Source organism: Eurosta solidaginis, chromosome 2, assembly GCF_040869045.1.
Source record: "Eurosta solidaginis isolate ZX-2024a chromosome 2, ASM4086904v1, whole genome shotgun sequence".
In the NCBI taxonomy this organism is placed as follows: domain Eukaryota; kingdom Metazoa; phylum Arthropoda; class Insecta; order Diptera; family Tephritidae; genus Eurosta; species Eurosta solidaginis.
In genome coordinates, this window is record NC_090320.1 from 73,504,176 (window position 1) to 73,520,501 (window position 16,326).

Below are 16,326 nucleotides of genomic sequence, written 5' to 3' on the forward strand. Positions count from 1 at the left end.
ACACCTTTCATTTGATACACATATCGTACAAACATTCTAGAGTCCCCCCTGGCCCACCCTAATGGCGATATCTCGAAAAGGCGTCCACCTATAGACCTATTTCCCACTCCCTCTTAAAATGCTCAGTAACACCTTTCGTTTGATACCCATATCGTACGAACATTCTAGAGTCACCCTTGGTCCACCTTTATGGCGATATCTCGAAAATACTCATTACCACCTTTCATTTGATACCCATATCGTACAAACACATTCTAGAGTCACCCTGGCCCACCCTAATAGCGATATCTCGAAAAGGCGTCCACCTATAGACCTAATGCCCACTCCCTCTTAAAATGCTCAGTAACACCTTTCGTTTGATACCCATATCGTACAAACATTCTAGAGTCACCCTTGGTCCACCTTTATGGCGATATCTCGAAAAGGCGTCCACCTATAGAACTAAGGATTACTCCCTTTTAAATACTCATTACCACCTTTCATTTGATACCCATATCGTACAAACACATTCTAGAGTCACCCCTGGCCCACCCTAATGGCGATATCTCGAAAAGGCGTCCACCTATAGACCTAATGCCCACTTCCTCTTAAAATGCTCAGTAACACCTTTCGTTTGATACCCATATCGTACAAACATTCTAGAGTCACCCCTGGCCCACCCTAATGGCGATATCTCGAAAAGGCGTCCACCTATAGACCTAATGCCCACTCCCTCTTAAAATGCTCAGTAACACCTTTCGTTTGATACCCATATCGTACAAACATTCTAGAGTCACCCCTGGCCCACCCTAATGGCGATATCTCGAAAAGGCGTCCACCTATAGACCTAATGCCCACTCCCTCTTAAAATGCTCAGTAACACTTTTCGTTTGATACCCATATCGTACAAACATTTTAGAGTCACCCCTGGCCCACCCTAATGGCGACATTTCGAAAAGGCGTCCACCTATAGACCTAATGCCCACTCCCTCTTAAAATGCTCAGTAACACTTTTCGTTTGATACCCATATCGTACAAACATTCTAGAGTCACCCCTGGCCCACCCTAATGGCGATATCTCGAAAAGGCGTCCACCTATAGACCTAATGCCCACTCCCTCTTAAAATGCTCAGTAACACCTTTCATTTGATTCCCATATCGTACAAACACATTCTAAAGACACCCCTGGTCCACCTTTATGGCGATATCTCGAAACGGCGTCCACCTATGGAACTAAGGATCACTCCTTTTCAAAATACTCATTAACAGCTTTCATTTAATACCCATATCGTACAAACATATTCCAGAGTCACCCCTGGTCCACCTTTATGGCGATTTCTCGAAAAGGCGTTCACCTATAGAACTAAAGACCATTCCCTTTTAAAATACTCATTACCACCTTTCATTTGATACCCATATCGTACAAACATATTCTAGAGTCACCCCTGGTCCACCTTAATGGCGATATCTCGAAAAGGCGTCCACCGATAGACCTAAGACCCACTCCCTCTTAAAATGCTCAGCAACACCTTTCATTTGATACCCATATCGTACAAACAAATTCTAGAGTCAGCCCTGGTCCACCTTTATGGCGATATCCCTAAATGGCGTCCATCCATAGAACTATGGCCTACTCTCTCTTAAAATACTCTTTAATACCTTCCATTTGATACACATGTCATACAACCACATTCCAGGGTTACCACCCGAACTTAGCCTTCCTTACTTGTTTATCTTATTATTGTTATGATACATTTTTTTTTAATGAAAAAATTGTTCAAATTAGAATAGAAGAAAGAAAAAATTTAGACAACTACCAAGGCGCGTTGTATAGATCCATTTCGGAAATTGCTAAATTCCTTCATCGGCAACGTTTAGGCGCCGTTGCTATAACCATTCAGCTATCACAGCGATTGTTTGTCTTCATTATTTCTACGTCTATCCTTCATTATTTCTACTTCTATTCTTGCCAATTGATTTTCACAACGCACAGTGGCCAATTTGGCTTCGCTAGCGGCATTTAATTAAAATTTTCAAATTTGAAAAACCGTTAATTTTTTTTAACAATCGATAACAAATACATTCACTAGATTTGTATCGATTTTTAAAAGCTCAGCTTACAGCTGATGAACAGCTGTGAGCTGTCAAAGTCAGCACATGTTTCTGCAAATGTTGTGCAAAATATTTCCGCCTTTTTGATCATCGTTTTCGTATTCGTGTTAAACTTGCCAATTTTATTATTTTCATTAAAAATTTTGTTATATACTAACGCCAAGGTATGTATTATATAAAAAAAGCTGTGGTTGTGATCTGTGTATACTTATGTTATTTATAAAACGTAATCGTGTTTAAGTGTATTAGCAACTCGCCCATTGTAACGCCACCTGTTTTTCGTGGAGTAGAACTTTCAAAATTCACCTAGATTCAGTGTAATTTTAAATTTTCCTATATGTGTAAACCATTGTGTGTCCAAAATGTCCAAAATGAACTGCGAGTACCTGCGAGCCTTCAATTTATTGTACTTTTTAGGCAAAATGTCTGTGTCAAAACGCACCCTTTTTTTAATATGGCATGAAGAAGCGATCCCCACCAAGAAGTTTCTCGCCGTAGAAAATTATGTTTTTGGTACCGTTTTGAGTAAAATTACCTATACTCAGAAGGAGCAGTGCAAAAATGGAAAGAAACTGCGCAATTTTGTTAGTAGGCTTATCCAAAAGTGGAAGGCCTGTGGCAGAAGTAAGGCGTTTTTCGAAAAAATTAACCAAGAATGGCTAGATACACCATTGGTATTGTTGGGAAAAAAAGCAAATGAAAATATTGGACGGCCGGAAAAATAGCTTTCCAAGTGCTGCAGAAAAACACAAGTCAATAAGATGTCAGGGCTTACAGAGGAAGTGTCATGTGAAGGATTGTTGGTAGCTGCAAGCTGCAGTTTATATAAAGCTGGAAAGCGCAGTGCTTCCAAAGTTGTAGAAATGGTAAATGGCGATGAGGAGTTTAGCGGAAAGGTAATACAAAATATAAACAAACCAAAGCCCCTTCCATCCAAATTTTCGGACGATAAAGCGCTTGCGCTATTTGTAGATCTTGGACATACCAGATACACTTGGAACTTGAATAAGAAAGCAGCAAAAAACCAAAACGCCGATATATATCCATGCTACGAAAAATTACGCTTCGCCAAAAAAAGTGCTATCCTAGTGACATTACAGTCACTGATTATTATGCTGAAGTGCCACTACAAAGTCTTGTGGACCATACAATAAACAGGACCATGGAAGCACACTCTGAAAGTTTTGAAATCCCATCTAGAAGTAATAATAACACCCATTTAACTGCTGTCTACAAATGGGGTTGTGATGGCAGCAGCGGCCATTCCACATATAGGCAAAAATTTAACGACTGCGAAGGAAACATGAGAGACCAATATTTATTTTCAATTTGTATTGTACCACTGCAAGTGCAGAACGGACCGACAGTTTTATGGAAAAACAATCGACCTTCTTCTACACGATACTGTCGACCAATCAAAATACTTTGCGACAAGGAAACGGCGGACCTGAGTCGCAGGGAAATTGAAAATATTAAGAGCCAAATATTAAATATTGTACCAACATATGTAAACTCATTGATTATTGATCACCAATTTCACATGACCATGCTTGATGGTAAAACTTTCAGCGTCATTTCAGAATCTTCTTCGCAAATATGCGGAATCTGCAAGGCAACACCGAAAAATATGAATGACTTAAATTTGGTGAAGAGCTTTCCAATTAAAGTGAACCTCTTTCAATATGGGATATCCAGTCTCCACGCCTGGATAAGGTTTTTTGAATGTATTTTGCACATATCCTATAGAATACCAATAAAAAAGTGGCAAACTCATGGTGCTGGCAAGGATATTGTTGAACAAAATAAAACAAATATACAGCAGAAGCTACGAGAAGAAATGCATTTGTTGGTCGACATACCAATGGCTGTTACTGGAAATACCAACAACGGAAATACGGCAAGAAGGTTCTTTCAACAACCAGATTTAGCCGCTCGTATAACTGGGGTGAACGAAAATTTAATATATCGATTCAGCGTCGTCTTACGAGCACTTGCATGTGGATACGATATAAACACGGAGGCATTCAGACTTTACGCAATGGAAACTGCCGAAATTTTTGTTACTTTATACCCTTGGTTTTACATGCCCTCGTCTGTTCACAGAATTTTAATTCATGGAGCAGACATAATCAATCATTTCTCGCTTCCAATTGGTATGATGTCCGAGGAAGCGCTTGAAGCCAGAAATAAAGATTATCGGAACATCCGTGAAAATAATACCAGAAAAAATTGCAGAAAAAATACAATGGAAGATATAATTAAAGCTCTTTTTGTTTCTTCCGATCCGTTAATATCTTCATTGTCCAACGGCTCATCAATTTCCTATTCCAGAAATATTAGTTTCGATAAGGAAGTTAAAAGCTTGCTTATAATGCATCATTTTGAAGATGATTTCTCTGAATCTGATACTGAAGAATCTGATTAATATTTCTTTTATAATATGGTTTCTCTTTGAGTTGACAATTTTTTTCTTATTTTATATATGAATATATGGTGGAAAATGTTTATTGAATTAAAAACAAATTAAAAAATTAAAAAAAAAATATAAATAAAAAATTTTAAAAAAATTAAAAATAAAAATTTAAAAATTTAAAAAAAAAATTTTATTTTTTTTCCAAAAATTGTTTGATTTTTTTCTGAATTGAGAAAAAAAAAATTTTGAAGATAACTTCTTTACTTTGGAAGCTATGAATAAAATGCCGCTAGCGAAGCCAAATTGGCCACTGTGCAACGCTGCGAAATCTGGGGCAGAAACGATGTGAAAATTGGACTTGTTTATGGCAATGATGCCATAGTGTCATATTCATTGACACTTTCTCCCTGTGATGTGGGATATAATAACAATTTTTGTTGTCATATCGGCCTACTGACTCGTAAGATGACTTGTAAAATTTAAAATGGAATGCACAACACCTAAAGAGAGATTGCCGATAATGAGCAACAGAAATATTAGGTGTCCATAAATCTTTCGAAGAACTTTTCTCTCGAACACTCCCAGAGCCGCTTCATCTGGTGTTGTCATGGTCCATGCTTCTGCACTATATAGCAGGACCGGTACGATAAGTAACTTGTAGAGCATGATTTTCGTTTGCCGAGAGAGGCCTCTAGTTTTCAATTGCCTACCTAGTCCAATGTTGTTCTTAGTGTTAATGTTGGTTCCCAAATAAACGAAGTCTTTTACTAAATTATGGCTGCCAACAGTAGCGTGGTTGCCAAGGCGTATATGCGCTGACTCTTCGTCCCCATTCACCATTAAACCCATAATTTTTTTAAATTCTTTTTTTTTTTTTTGTTGGTGTTTAGGCCGATGATAGCAATGTCACAGCACATGCTTGCACGCTTTTATAGAATATTGTTCCAGAGCGGTTAAGTTCTGTAGCTAGTATAATTTTCTCCAGCATCAAATTAAAGAAATCGCACGATGGGGGGTCACACTGTTAGTTTCGAACGGCTCGGAGATCTTCTTCCCTATTCGGATGGAGCTGATGGTGTTGCTCAACGTCATTTTGCACAGCCGTATAAGTTTTGCGGGGAAAACAAATTCAGACTTAGAGGCATATAGGCAACTCCTTTTCGTGCTGTCGAAGGCGACTTTAAAATCGACGAAGAGGTGTTCATTCTTTCTTCGCGGGTTTTTTCCAAGATTTAGCGCACAGCGAAAACCTGGTCGATGGTAGATTTACCAGTTCTGAATCTGCACTGATAAGGTCCAATCAGCCGATTCACGGTGGGCTTCAATCTTTCGCACAATACACTTGACAGGACTTTATATGCGATAGTTGGCGAAGTTTGCAGTATCCCCTTTCTTGTGGACTGGGCAAAGAACACTTAGATTCAAATCGTCGGGCGTGCGAATTAAAACGCTCCGGCTAAGAAAGTGTTTTTTATCGGAACCCGCCTATGGAAGCAGAAGAAGAGGGCGGCCCCATTCCGCTGAAAAGACCATTTAAACTACCTTGGTGTGGCCAATCAGCGCCATTTGGCAGACTTGTTGGGCGGTTATAACCGTTTAAACGGTTAAGCGCCAATTTAAGTAAGTATGCATTCATGTCTGCTGGAAGTACCACTTATATTTAATATGTATATATGTACATATGTATGTATTTAGGTACATCATATATATATTTTTTTATTTTCAATTACAGAATATCTTCTCATCACTGTGATTGGTTTTCGTGATGTTAAAACACCTTCAAATATACAAGAAAAATCCGCTCGGGATCTAATTATACGAACAATTGGAGAAGAAGCTTCAAACAGTTTTGCAGTTAGTGTCGATGAGACTATGCCCGCCAGAAGCTTTCGCGTAAGATTTTGATGAATTTCATATCTTTTAATTTTTATACTCAGTTGAGCAGAGCTCACAGAGTATATTAACTTTGATTGGATAACGGTTGGTTGTACAGGTATAAAGGAATCGAGATAGATATAGACTTCCATATATCAAAATCATCAGTATCGAAAAAAAATTTGATTAAGCCATGTCCGTCCGTCCGTCTGTCCGTTAACACGATAACTTGAGTAAATTTTGAGATATCTTGACGAAATTTGGTATGTAGATTCCTGAGCGCTCATCTCAGATCGCTATTTAAAATGAACGATATCGGACTATAACCACGCCCACTTTTTTGATATCGAAAATTTCGAAAAATCGAAAAATTGCGATAATTCATTACCAAAGAGGGATAAAGCGATGAAACTTGGTAGGTGGGTTCAGCTTATGACGCAGAATAGAAAATAACTAAAATTTTGGACAATGGGCGTGGCACCGCCCACTTTTAAAAGAAGGTAATTTAGAAGTTTTGCAAGCTGTCATTTGGCAGTCGTTGAAGATATCATGATGAAATTTGGCAGGAACGTTACTCCTATTACTATATGTATGCTTAATAAAAATTAGCAAAATCGGAGAACGACCACGCCTACTTTAAAAAAAAATTTTTTTTTATGTGAAATTTTTACAAAAAATATATCTTTACAGTATATAAGTAAATTATGTCAACATTCAACTCCAGTAATGCTATGGTGCAACAAAATACAAACATAAAAGAAAATTTCAAAATGGGCGTGGCTCCGCCCTTTTTCATTTGATTTGTCTAGGATACATTTAATGCCATAAGTCGAACAAAAATTTACCAATCCTTGTGAAATTTGGTAGCGGCTTAGACTCTAGGACGATAACTGTTTTCTGTGAAAAAGGGCGAAATCGGTAGAAGCCACGCCCAGTTTTTATACACAGTCGACCGTCTGTCCTTCCGCTCGGACATTAACACGATAACTTGAGCAAAAATCGATATATCTTTACTAAACTCAGTTCACATAATTATCTGAACTCACTTTCTATTGGTTTAAAAAATGGCCGAAATCTGACTATGACCACGCCCACTTTTACGATATCGAAAATTACGAAAAATGAAAAAGTGCCATAATTCTATACCAAATACGAAAAAAGGGATGAAACATGGTAACTGGATTGGTTTATTGACGCAAAATATAACTTTAGAAAAAACTTTGTTAAATGGGTGTGACACCTACCATATTAAGTAGAAGAAAATGAAAAAGTTCTGCAGGGCGAAATCAAAAGCCCTTGGAATCATGGCAGGATTACTGTTCGTGGTATTACATATATAAATAAATTAGCGGTACCCGACAGATGATGTTCTGGGTCACCCTGGTCCACATTTTGGTCGATATCTCGAAAACGCCTTCACATATACAACTACCACCACTCGCTTTTAAAATTCTTATTAATACATTTAATTTGACACCCATATTGTACAAACACATTATAGAGTCACCCCTGGTTCACCTTTATGGCAATATATCGAAAAGGCGTCCACCTATAGAACTAAGGCCCACTCCCTTTGAAAATACTCATTATCACCTTTCGTTTGATATCCATAATGTACAAACGCATTCTAGAGTCAACCCTGGTCCACCTTTATAACGATATCCGGAAAAGGCGTCCAACTATAGAATTAAGGCCCACTCCCTTTTAAAATACTCGTTAACACCTTTCATTTGATACCCATATCGTAAAAAAATTCTAAAGTCACCCCTGGTCCACCTTTATGGCGATATCTCGAAAAGGCGTCCACCTATAGAACTAAGGCCCCCTCCATTTTAAAATACTCATTAACACCTTTCATTTGATACCCATATCGTACAAACAAATTATAGAGTCATTCCTGGTCCACCTTTATGGCGATATCTCGAAAAGGCGTCAACCCATAGAACTAAGGCCCACCCACTTTTAAAATACTCATTAACACCTTTCATTTGATACCCATATCGTACAAATTAATTCTAGAGTCATCCCTGGTCCACCTTTATGGCGATATCTCGAAAAGGCGTCCACCCATAGAACTAAGGCACACTCCCTTTTAAAATACTCATTAACACCTTTCATTTGATACCCATATCGTACAAATTAATTCTAGAGTCACCCCTTGTCCACCTTTATAACGATATCCCGAAAAGGCGTCCACGTATAGAACTAAGGCCCAATCCCTTTTAAAATACTCATTAATACCTTTCATTTGATACCCATATCGTACAAACAAATTCTAGAGTCACCCCTGGTCCACCTTTATGGCAATATCTCGAAAAGGCGTCAACCCATAGAACTAAGGCCCACTCCCTTTTTAAACAGTCATTAACACCTTTCGTTTGATACCCTTATTGTACAAACGCATTCTAGAGTCACCCCTGGTCCACCTTTATAACGATATCCCGAAAAGGCGTCCACCTATAGAACTATGGCCCTTTCCCTCTTAAAATACTCTTTAATACCTGCCATTTGATACGCATGTCATACAAACACATTCCAGGGTTACCCTAGGTTCATTTTCCTACATGGTGATTTTCCCTTATTTTGTCTCCATAGCTCTCAACTGAGTATGTAATGTTCGGTTACACCCGAATTTAGCCTTCCTTACTTGTTTAATTTAATTTTTTAAATTTTTGCTTCTAGATTACGACATCGTCGCCGTATAATCTTAGCATAGTCGGTGCGGATGGTGTGTCAGTGGCAAAAGGATTTCACCATTATCTTAAATATTATTTGCACAAATATGTCGATTGGACACATACTCAAGTTGAGTTGCCATTGCCGATTCGGTTTCCAAATATCACAATTTTCTCAAAGTCAGCAAGTGATTTTATTTATTATCAAAATGTATGTACATGGAGTTATAGTTTTGCATGGTGGACCTTTTCTTATTGGCGTCGCCATATAGACTGGATGGCAATGATGGGTATTACTTTGACTATAGCCCCAATACAGGAGTACATTTGGTATGACATTTATACAAAGATAGGTCTTAAAAAAGAGGAAATAGAAGATCATTTTGCCGGTCCAGCATTTCAAGCGTGGTGAGTTGAATATGTTGTCGTGTTTGTCCAAAACGGACATGATAACCGTCCAACCGGAAATCGCAATCCATTTTAAAATTCTAAAAAAAACCACAAAACTTCATATTTTATATGCCCTTGCAAAACCGCCTATCGACCAATTGCCATACCAAATGAAAAAAAAACTTTTTTTGTCAAAATTTGATTTGATTTAGATTTTTTTTGCTCGGGGCTAAAAATCATACGCTTGCCATTTTGTGGCCTTTAGGTGGTTTCGCAAAAACATCGACGATATAAGGAATGCGCAAGAAACTTGACATAAGCGTATAACTTACATACTTATTTAGATTTAGGCCCGCATTTTCAGTACAATTTCAACTCAGTTTTTCAGTTAAACTACGCTTAAACTTATTCTGCAGTTTTTCAGTCCACTTTAACTGAAGTTTAAGCTGAGCTTAAGCGGCCGATCTGGCAGAGTTAAACTCTAGTTAACCTATAGGTGATTTGCGTTCGTTCGAAATGGCGTCAAATATACCCAAAAGCATTTGGGCTTGAGTCCCACTAGAGCTCATGTTGATAACTAGGCATACTTCTAAAGGGCTCCGGCGACTAACAACGAGATTGACTGAATTTTGTGTGTGTGTTAGTGCAGTTAGGTGGCTTCGTGACACACGTATTTGTTGTCGGATACACGTTCATGAAAATCAAAAATTTTTGATTTTTTCATTTGACGGTTACTTATTTGATCGTCGTGGAGTGTGATTGACAAAACAGCTGTGTTGTATTTAGTTTGTGTTGAAGCTCAAAAGGAACAAATGCGCGGTAGATCAGCAATTCATATTAAAATTATTGAAAATTATCAATGTATTACGTTTTGCGTACAAGCTTTTCATCCACAATTTCTTTTTATCACACTTTTTCCTTTTATTTTTATTTAATAAAACTGCTGTAGTTGCAAGTAAAAAAAGTCATTATCCGATGACGACATATTCGCGGCCGAACGCTATGGTTTCTCAATGCAAATGTTGATTGATGGCTTTTTATTTGATAGTGGCGGAGCAACCGTCAACCACCCGACACGCAAACATACAAAAATTCAGTCAATCTCGTTGTTAGTCGCCGGAGCCCTTAAAATCTCAAGAGTTGTTTCGAAACTGTGGCTTAACTCGAGAATCATAGCGTACTCAGCAAAAGAGGGAATTTTTTTATAAAGCAAAAAATGCTATTACTTAAGTTGAAAAAATTTAATTCACAACTTGTGGTTCTCTAACTGGACTCAAATGTAAAATTCTATATTACAGTGTTTTCACGAAACTAAGATTAAATATATCTAATTTAAAAAATAAATAAATGTGAGGCGCGATTACCTCCGAAGAGATTGTAAGCCGAGCTTCTCTTCCAATTTCCGTTGTGCTCCTTTTAATTTTTCCTACAAAATGGCGGGACGGGACCTACTTGTTTTATTCCGACTCCGAACAACATCTGCAAGGCAGATGAGTTTTCACTGAGAGCTTTTGATGGCAGAAATACACTCGGAGTGCTTGCCAAACACTGCCGAGGGGCGAACCCGCTTAGAAAAATTTTCTACTAATTGGAAAACCTTGTTTCTAGAATTTTTATGTTGATTTGCCCGGGTCGTGAACCCAGGATCTTCGGTGTGGTAGACGGAGCACGCTACCATCACACCACGGCGGCCGCCTATATAATTTATTTTTGATTAATTACGCTTCATTATTGCTATCAACCAGGTATTTATTTCTCACAACAAACAGCTGTTGGTTTTGGTGGTACCACCTTGGAAATTTTTTTCAACTCAACCTCAACTCGGTATGCAATGTAGGATATCAACTGTAGAAATGTGTTGAATATACATTTCTCAAAATCTCTCGAAATTAGGATAATAATTGGAAAATATTAATGACGTTGGAGATCAACTCGTAAACTTTTAATTTACAAAATTTCTCAAAGGTTGGATAGTGATTGGGGAATGAAGTTGAATACCAACTCGAGAACTATCTAGTTTAAGAATAATTAAATAATGATGTTGGATATCACTTCCGGAACTAGATATATATTTCGCTGGAGAACTTGTTTTCCATGTTTGTTGGGTAAACAAAATCCAGCTTTTGCCGTATCTACAAATTATCTAGATAATAAAAAAACCAATGTTGCCGCACAAAGAAGCATACCCCAAAGGTGGCCTTAAACTGTGACTGAAAAACTGCTGAATAGTTTAACTGGAGTTTTAATTTGACTAGAGTTTAAGCAAACTTAGTTTAAGCTTGGCTTAACCAACTACTGAAAAACCGGGCCTTAAACGGGTTTGTTCATGCAAAAAGCGCGCCAGTCGGTTCTTCTTCTTCACAACACTTTGGGTTTCCAGTAAAACATAAGCTAAGGTTGCTTAAGCTCTAGTCAAACTTTGGCTCCATTTAAACTACAGACGGAAAGTATATGTCTGGAGCAAACTCCTGTAAGAGCGAAAAAGTAGACCTTATATGATCCAGAGAGTACTTAGATTATTAGGAACACTTCTCGGCTCTCCTAAATGGAGTCAGCTTCGAAAGAGTTTTGGACGCCACAATTGAGCCTGAGGGTTGGCGCCAGGGTACAGAAATGACAGAACATACAATTCACGTCTATACCGATGGCTCCAAGTTAACGGCAGGGGTCGGGTCTGCTGTTTACTGTGTCGATCCAGAAATAAGTACATAGGTCCTACAGGATATCAGATTACTGCAGCGTCTTTCAGGCCGACTTAACTCATAGTTCTGTTGTTTTGTTTGTGTTAGTGCTGATTTCCACATAAACGAGGTCTTTTACTATTTCGAAATTATGGCTTCCAACATTGGCGGGTTGCCAAGGCGCCAATTCGCTAACTCTTTGCTTGACAGCATGTACTTCGTTTTTTCCTCATTCACCATCAAATCCATCCTTTTCGGGTGTTCAGGCCGATGATATCAATGTCGTTAGCATACGCCTGTTAAAAATTGTTACAGAGCAGCTTGTATTATTTTCTCCAGCATCAAATTAAAGAAATCGCACGATATTGGGTCACCCTGTATGAAACCTCGTTTAGTTTCGAACGAATCGGAGAGGTGCCTGAGCTGATGGTGTTGCTTTTTTTAAATTATCTTAAGATTTCTCGGGTGTATTGGTAAATCTGACTAAAAATTCGGAATGAGTGCCCCTAAATAAATATGGATACATGTCTTGTTTGTGTGCCAGTGTTATGACGGCTTTTGGATCACCACTCGTATTTTTTTTATAATTTCAGGCAGCGGATGGGCAATATTCGTGGCTGGGGTGGACCAATACCACAATCTTATAGACGTATGCAAAAAGTATTACAACGCCGTATCCTAAAAGCAGAACGTGATCTTGGTATGCATATTGCGTTGCCGGCCTTTGCTGGCCATGTACCAGTTAGTTTGAAACGTTTGTTTCCCAATGTTACTTTCACGCCCGTAGAACGCTGGAATCGTTTCCCAGACAAATATTGTTGTGACTTTTTTCTAGATCCGAGCGAACCACTCTTCCGTCAAATAGCAACCGAATTTCTCAACTTAACCATAAATACTTACGGAAGTGATAATATTTATTTTTGTGATCCCTTCAATGAAATGCAACCGCGGATTGCAGATGCTGACTATATGAACGCCACCGCTTTTCACATATACGAGTCGATGCGCCTAATAGATGGAGAGGCCACTTGGATGCTGCAGGGATGGATGTTCGTTAAAAATATCTTTTGGACAGATGAATTGATCAAATCATTTCTATTGGCCGTACCGCTTGGCAAAATGTTAATTTTAGACCTACAAAGTGAACAATTTCCCCAATACGATCGAACATATTCATTTCACGGTCAACCATTTATTTGGTGTATGCTTCATAATTTTGGTGCTACCCTTGGCATGCATGGATCTGCTGATATTGTTAATAAAAGAATTGGTTCAGCATGGAAAATGTTGAATAGCACCATGATTGGTGTTGGAATAACACCGGAAGGTATTAATCAAAATTACGTTATGTACGCATTAGCTTTGGAACGTGGCTGGTTGTACGATGACATAGATTTAGAAAATTGGTTTGAAATATATGCCGATGTACGTTATGGTACACGGGATCGTCGATTACATAAAGTATGGCAATTACTTTATCACTCTGTCTATTCGTATAATGGGTTATTGAAAATTCGTGGTAAATATAGCATAGCGCGAAGACCAGCCACAAATCTTAATCCATGGATATGGTATAACACCTCAAGTGTTTATGATGCTTGGAAACAATTATTGATTGTTAGCACAAATGTGTCTATGCCACGGAACAACACACCGTTCTTCACTTATGATCTCGTCGATTTAACACGACAATTTTTGCAAATAACTTTTGATCGAATGTACGTAAATTTAATGGATGCATATAAAAACAAACAAATGGATCGTTTTATTTATATAGCTAATAAATTATTGGATGCTTTAAATGACAATGAAGCTATATTGGCCACTAATACGGAGTTTTTACTTGGAAAATGGCTAGCAGCTGCCAAAAATATGGGACGTAGGCCAATTGAAAAGCAACTTTATGAGATGAATGCTCGCAATCAAATAACGGCATGGGGTCCTAATGGACAAATTCTTGATTATGCTACCAAGCAATGGTCGGGTGTTGTTGGTGATTATTACTATCCACGTTGGTCTCTATTCCTACACATGCTAAACGAAAGTTTGCAGCAGGACGAAAAATTCAATGAGGATGCTTTTAAGCGCACCGTTAGTCAGGAAATTGAGAATCCATTCAGTATTAGTTTAAAAATCTATCCTACTAAACCGATTGGCGACAGTATCCTTATTGCTCAGCAAATTTATCAAAAGTGGACGGGTAATATGGAGAATGTAAATTTTATCAATTATTGCACTGTCACTTTAAGAGTTGTTTAAAAAGTATTATTGTAAAATTATGAAGCGGAAATGCATATAGAAACAAGAAAATAAATATATTAAAATAAGAAACATGTTTGCAACGCATCAACAAAAATAAACTACGGATTTTGAGGTTGCGTATTTGCCATGGTATATAATTTTTGGCATTTTGTGTGAAAATACTACACCAGTTTGCAAATGCAATGACGGTTCACGCTCAGGTGCAAATGGTTTCGCATGCTTGCATAGCAAATTTTCAATTCATACAACAACAAAATATATGAAAATGCACCTGTCGAAAATTTTGCAGAATCGCGTAATGTTTTAGTCTTCAAAGGCTACATTTAAATTTGTTTAATAATTATAAAAACATTACAAAATACCCGTTTTCGAAAAGTCCACGTTTTCAAAGGCAATAATTTACACTAGGGGTCCACTGCTTATACGCGGTCAACAATATATGGAGAGGTGTCAAACTACGCGTCTTGACCTTAGTATAATAATCCGAGATATTTACAGTTGAAGTTGGTAGCTTTAATGCAGTTATTGTAAATTTGTTGTACAAAGGGATTTTGTATGGATTTAATGTTGATCCCACACGATTGGTGCACCGTTCAGGTTAATTTTTTATAAGCACGACCGAAGGCATTCAACGCAGAAAGGTGTTCAGCGAAAAAATTGTATGGATCCCAGTGAGATCTTCCCACCCCCGGTTTCGGAGAGCTCCGGAGTCTTTTTTCGGTTTTTCGGGTTTCCCATCCCATTCGTTGACCGGTCAGGGTAATTTTTATAAGCGCGGACGAAGACTACCAATGCAGACATGAGTTCAGCGCATAAGTTAGTCAAGAAAGCGTTGCAGAGGTCCGAGGTGACTTTTCGGTTTTTCGGTAATATCTTTTGACAGACGCAAAATTTTGGTCCGCCTTCGGAGGCTTACTGAGGTCCAGACGCGTCCTTTGGCACCTCTCCCGATATTTTAGGGCGCAGCAGTCGACCCCTTTTGTAAATTATTACTCAAAACCTTTATATTGTATCAAATTTCCATCTTGTGATTTAACTGTTGAGATTTATACTCTTACCTTGAGCTGGAAACGACATTATTCTAACCAGTTACGAAAATGGCAACGATCTTTTTGTATTTTGATTGCGGATAATAACGTTACCAGTAAAATATATGGTAACTGTATCCATATTAGTAGTCTACACGAATTTTCAAATAAAATTGATAATTTTTAACATAAAATTAATTTCACTTTTTCATTTTATTCTCAATTGCGCATCTTTGTTTTTTGACATTATAGCCGCGTAGGCCAGAATCGCGGCTACGTGAACTGGTAACGATTTTCGGTTACATAATACTCCGGCAACGAATTTACCGGTAACGTCAGGAATAAGGTCGTCATTTAATCTCATATTTGAAGCTACACCAAAGAAGATAAATATAATAAGATCAACTAGTCTGCTACGAGTGGCGAGTAACTCGCTGGAAATCAAAAAAATTGTGTCTAATGTTTTCTAAGAGAGACATTTTTGAATTGTCTTTGGCCAAAGGGGATAAATTATGATAAGAGACGTCACACGTTACTCGCAGCCATTTGCTCGATGTTTTCTAAGAGGTAGTCGCTGTTTTTTTTTTTTTTTTTGGCTAGATGTGTATAAAATGTCTTCTATACATTTTCGTATACATTTTTCCGACTGTATTTAATTAATTAATTAATTATCTTTCCAAAAATCACAGTTGCACAAGGTGCCTATCCCGCATGGATAAATGCGAGACAATTCAAAAATGTTCCTATTAGAAAACATTCGGCATCAATTTTTTTATTTCCAGCGAGTTAATCGCCACTCGTAGCAGACTGGTGGCTCTTATTATATTGTAACGAATTTAGAGAAATTCCGCTTATTTGAAACCTTCTGCTAACTTTCGAATCGCTAAACTGTTGAATAAATCACTCCAATA

At 37.9% G+C, this 16,326-nt stretch overlaps 1 protein-coding gene across 2 annotated transcripts in view; it reads left to right on the forward strand.

Moving 5' to 3' along the window:
• The window catches only part of Naglu (N-acetyl-alpha-glucosaminidase), a 29,534-nt gene extending 13,982 nt beyond the window's left edge, over positions 1–15,552 (forward strand). For both annotated transcript variants that reach the window (XM_067769574.1, XM_067769575.1), the window contains exons 2-4: positions 6,237–6,397; positions 9,062–9,462; positions 12,719–15,552. In XM_067769574.1, the coding sequence (XP_067625675.1) occupies positions 6,237–6,397; positions 9,062–9,462; positions 12,719–14,384 (2,228 nt within the window). In that variant the 3' untranslated portion in view covers positions 14,385–15,552. The remainder of the gene's footprint in view (positions 1–6,236; positions 6,398–9,061; positions 9,463–12,718) is intronic.
• Positions 15,553–16,326: the final 774 nt, after the last annotated feature.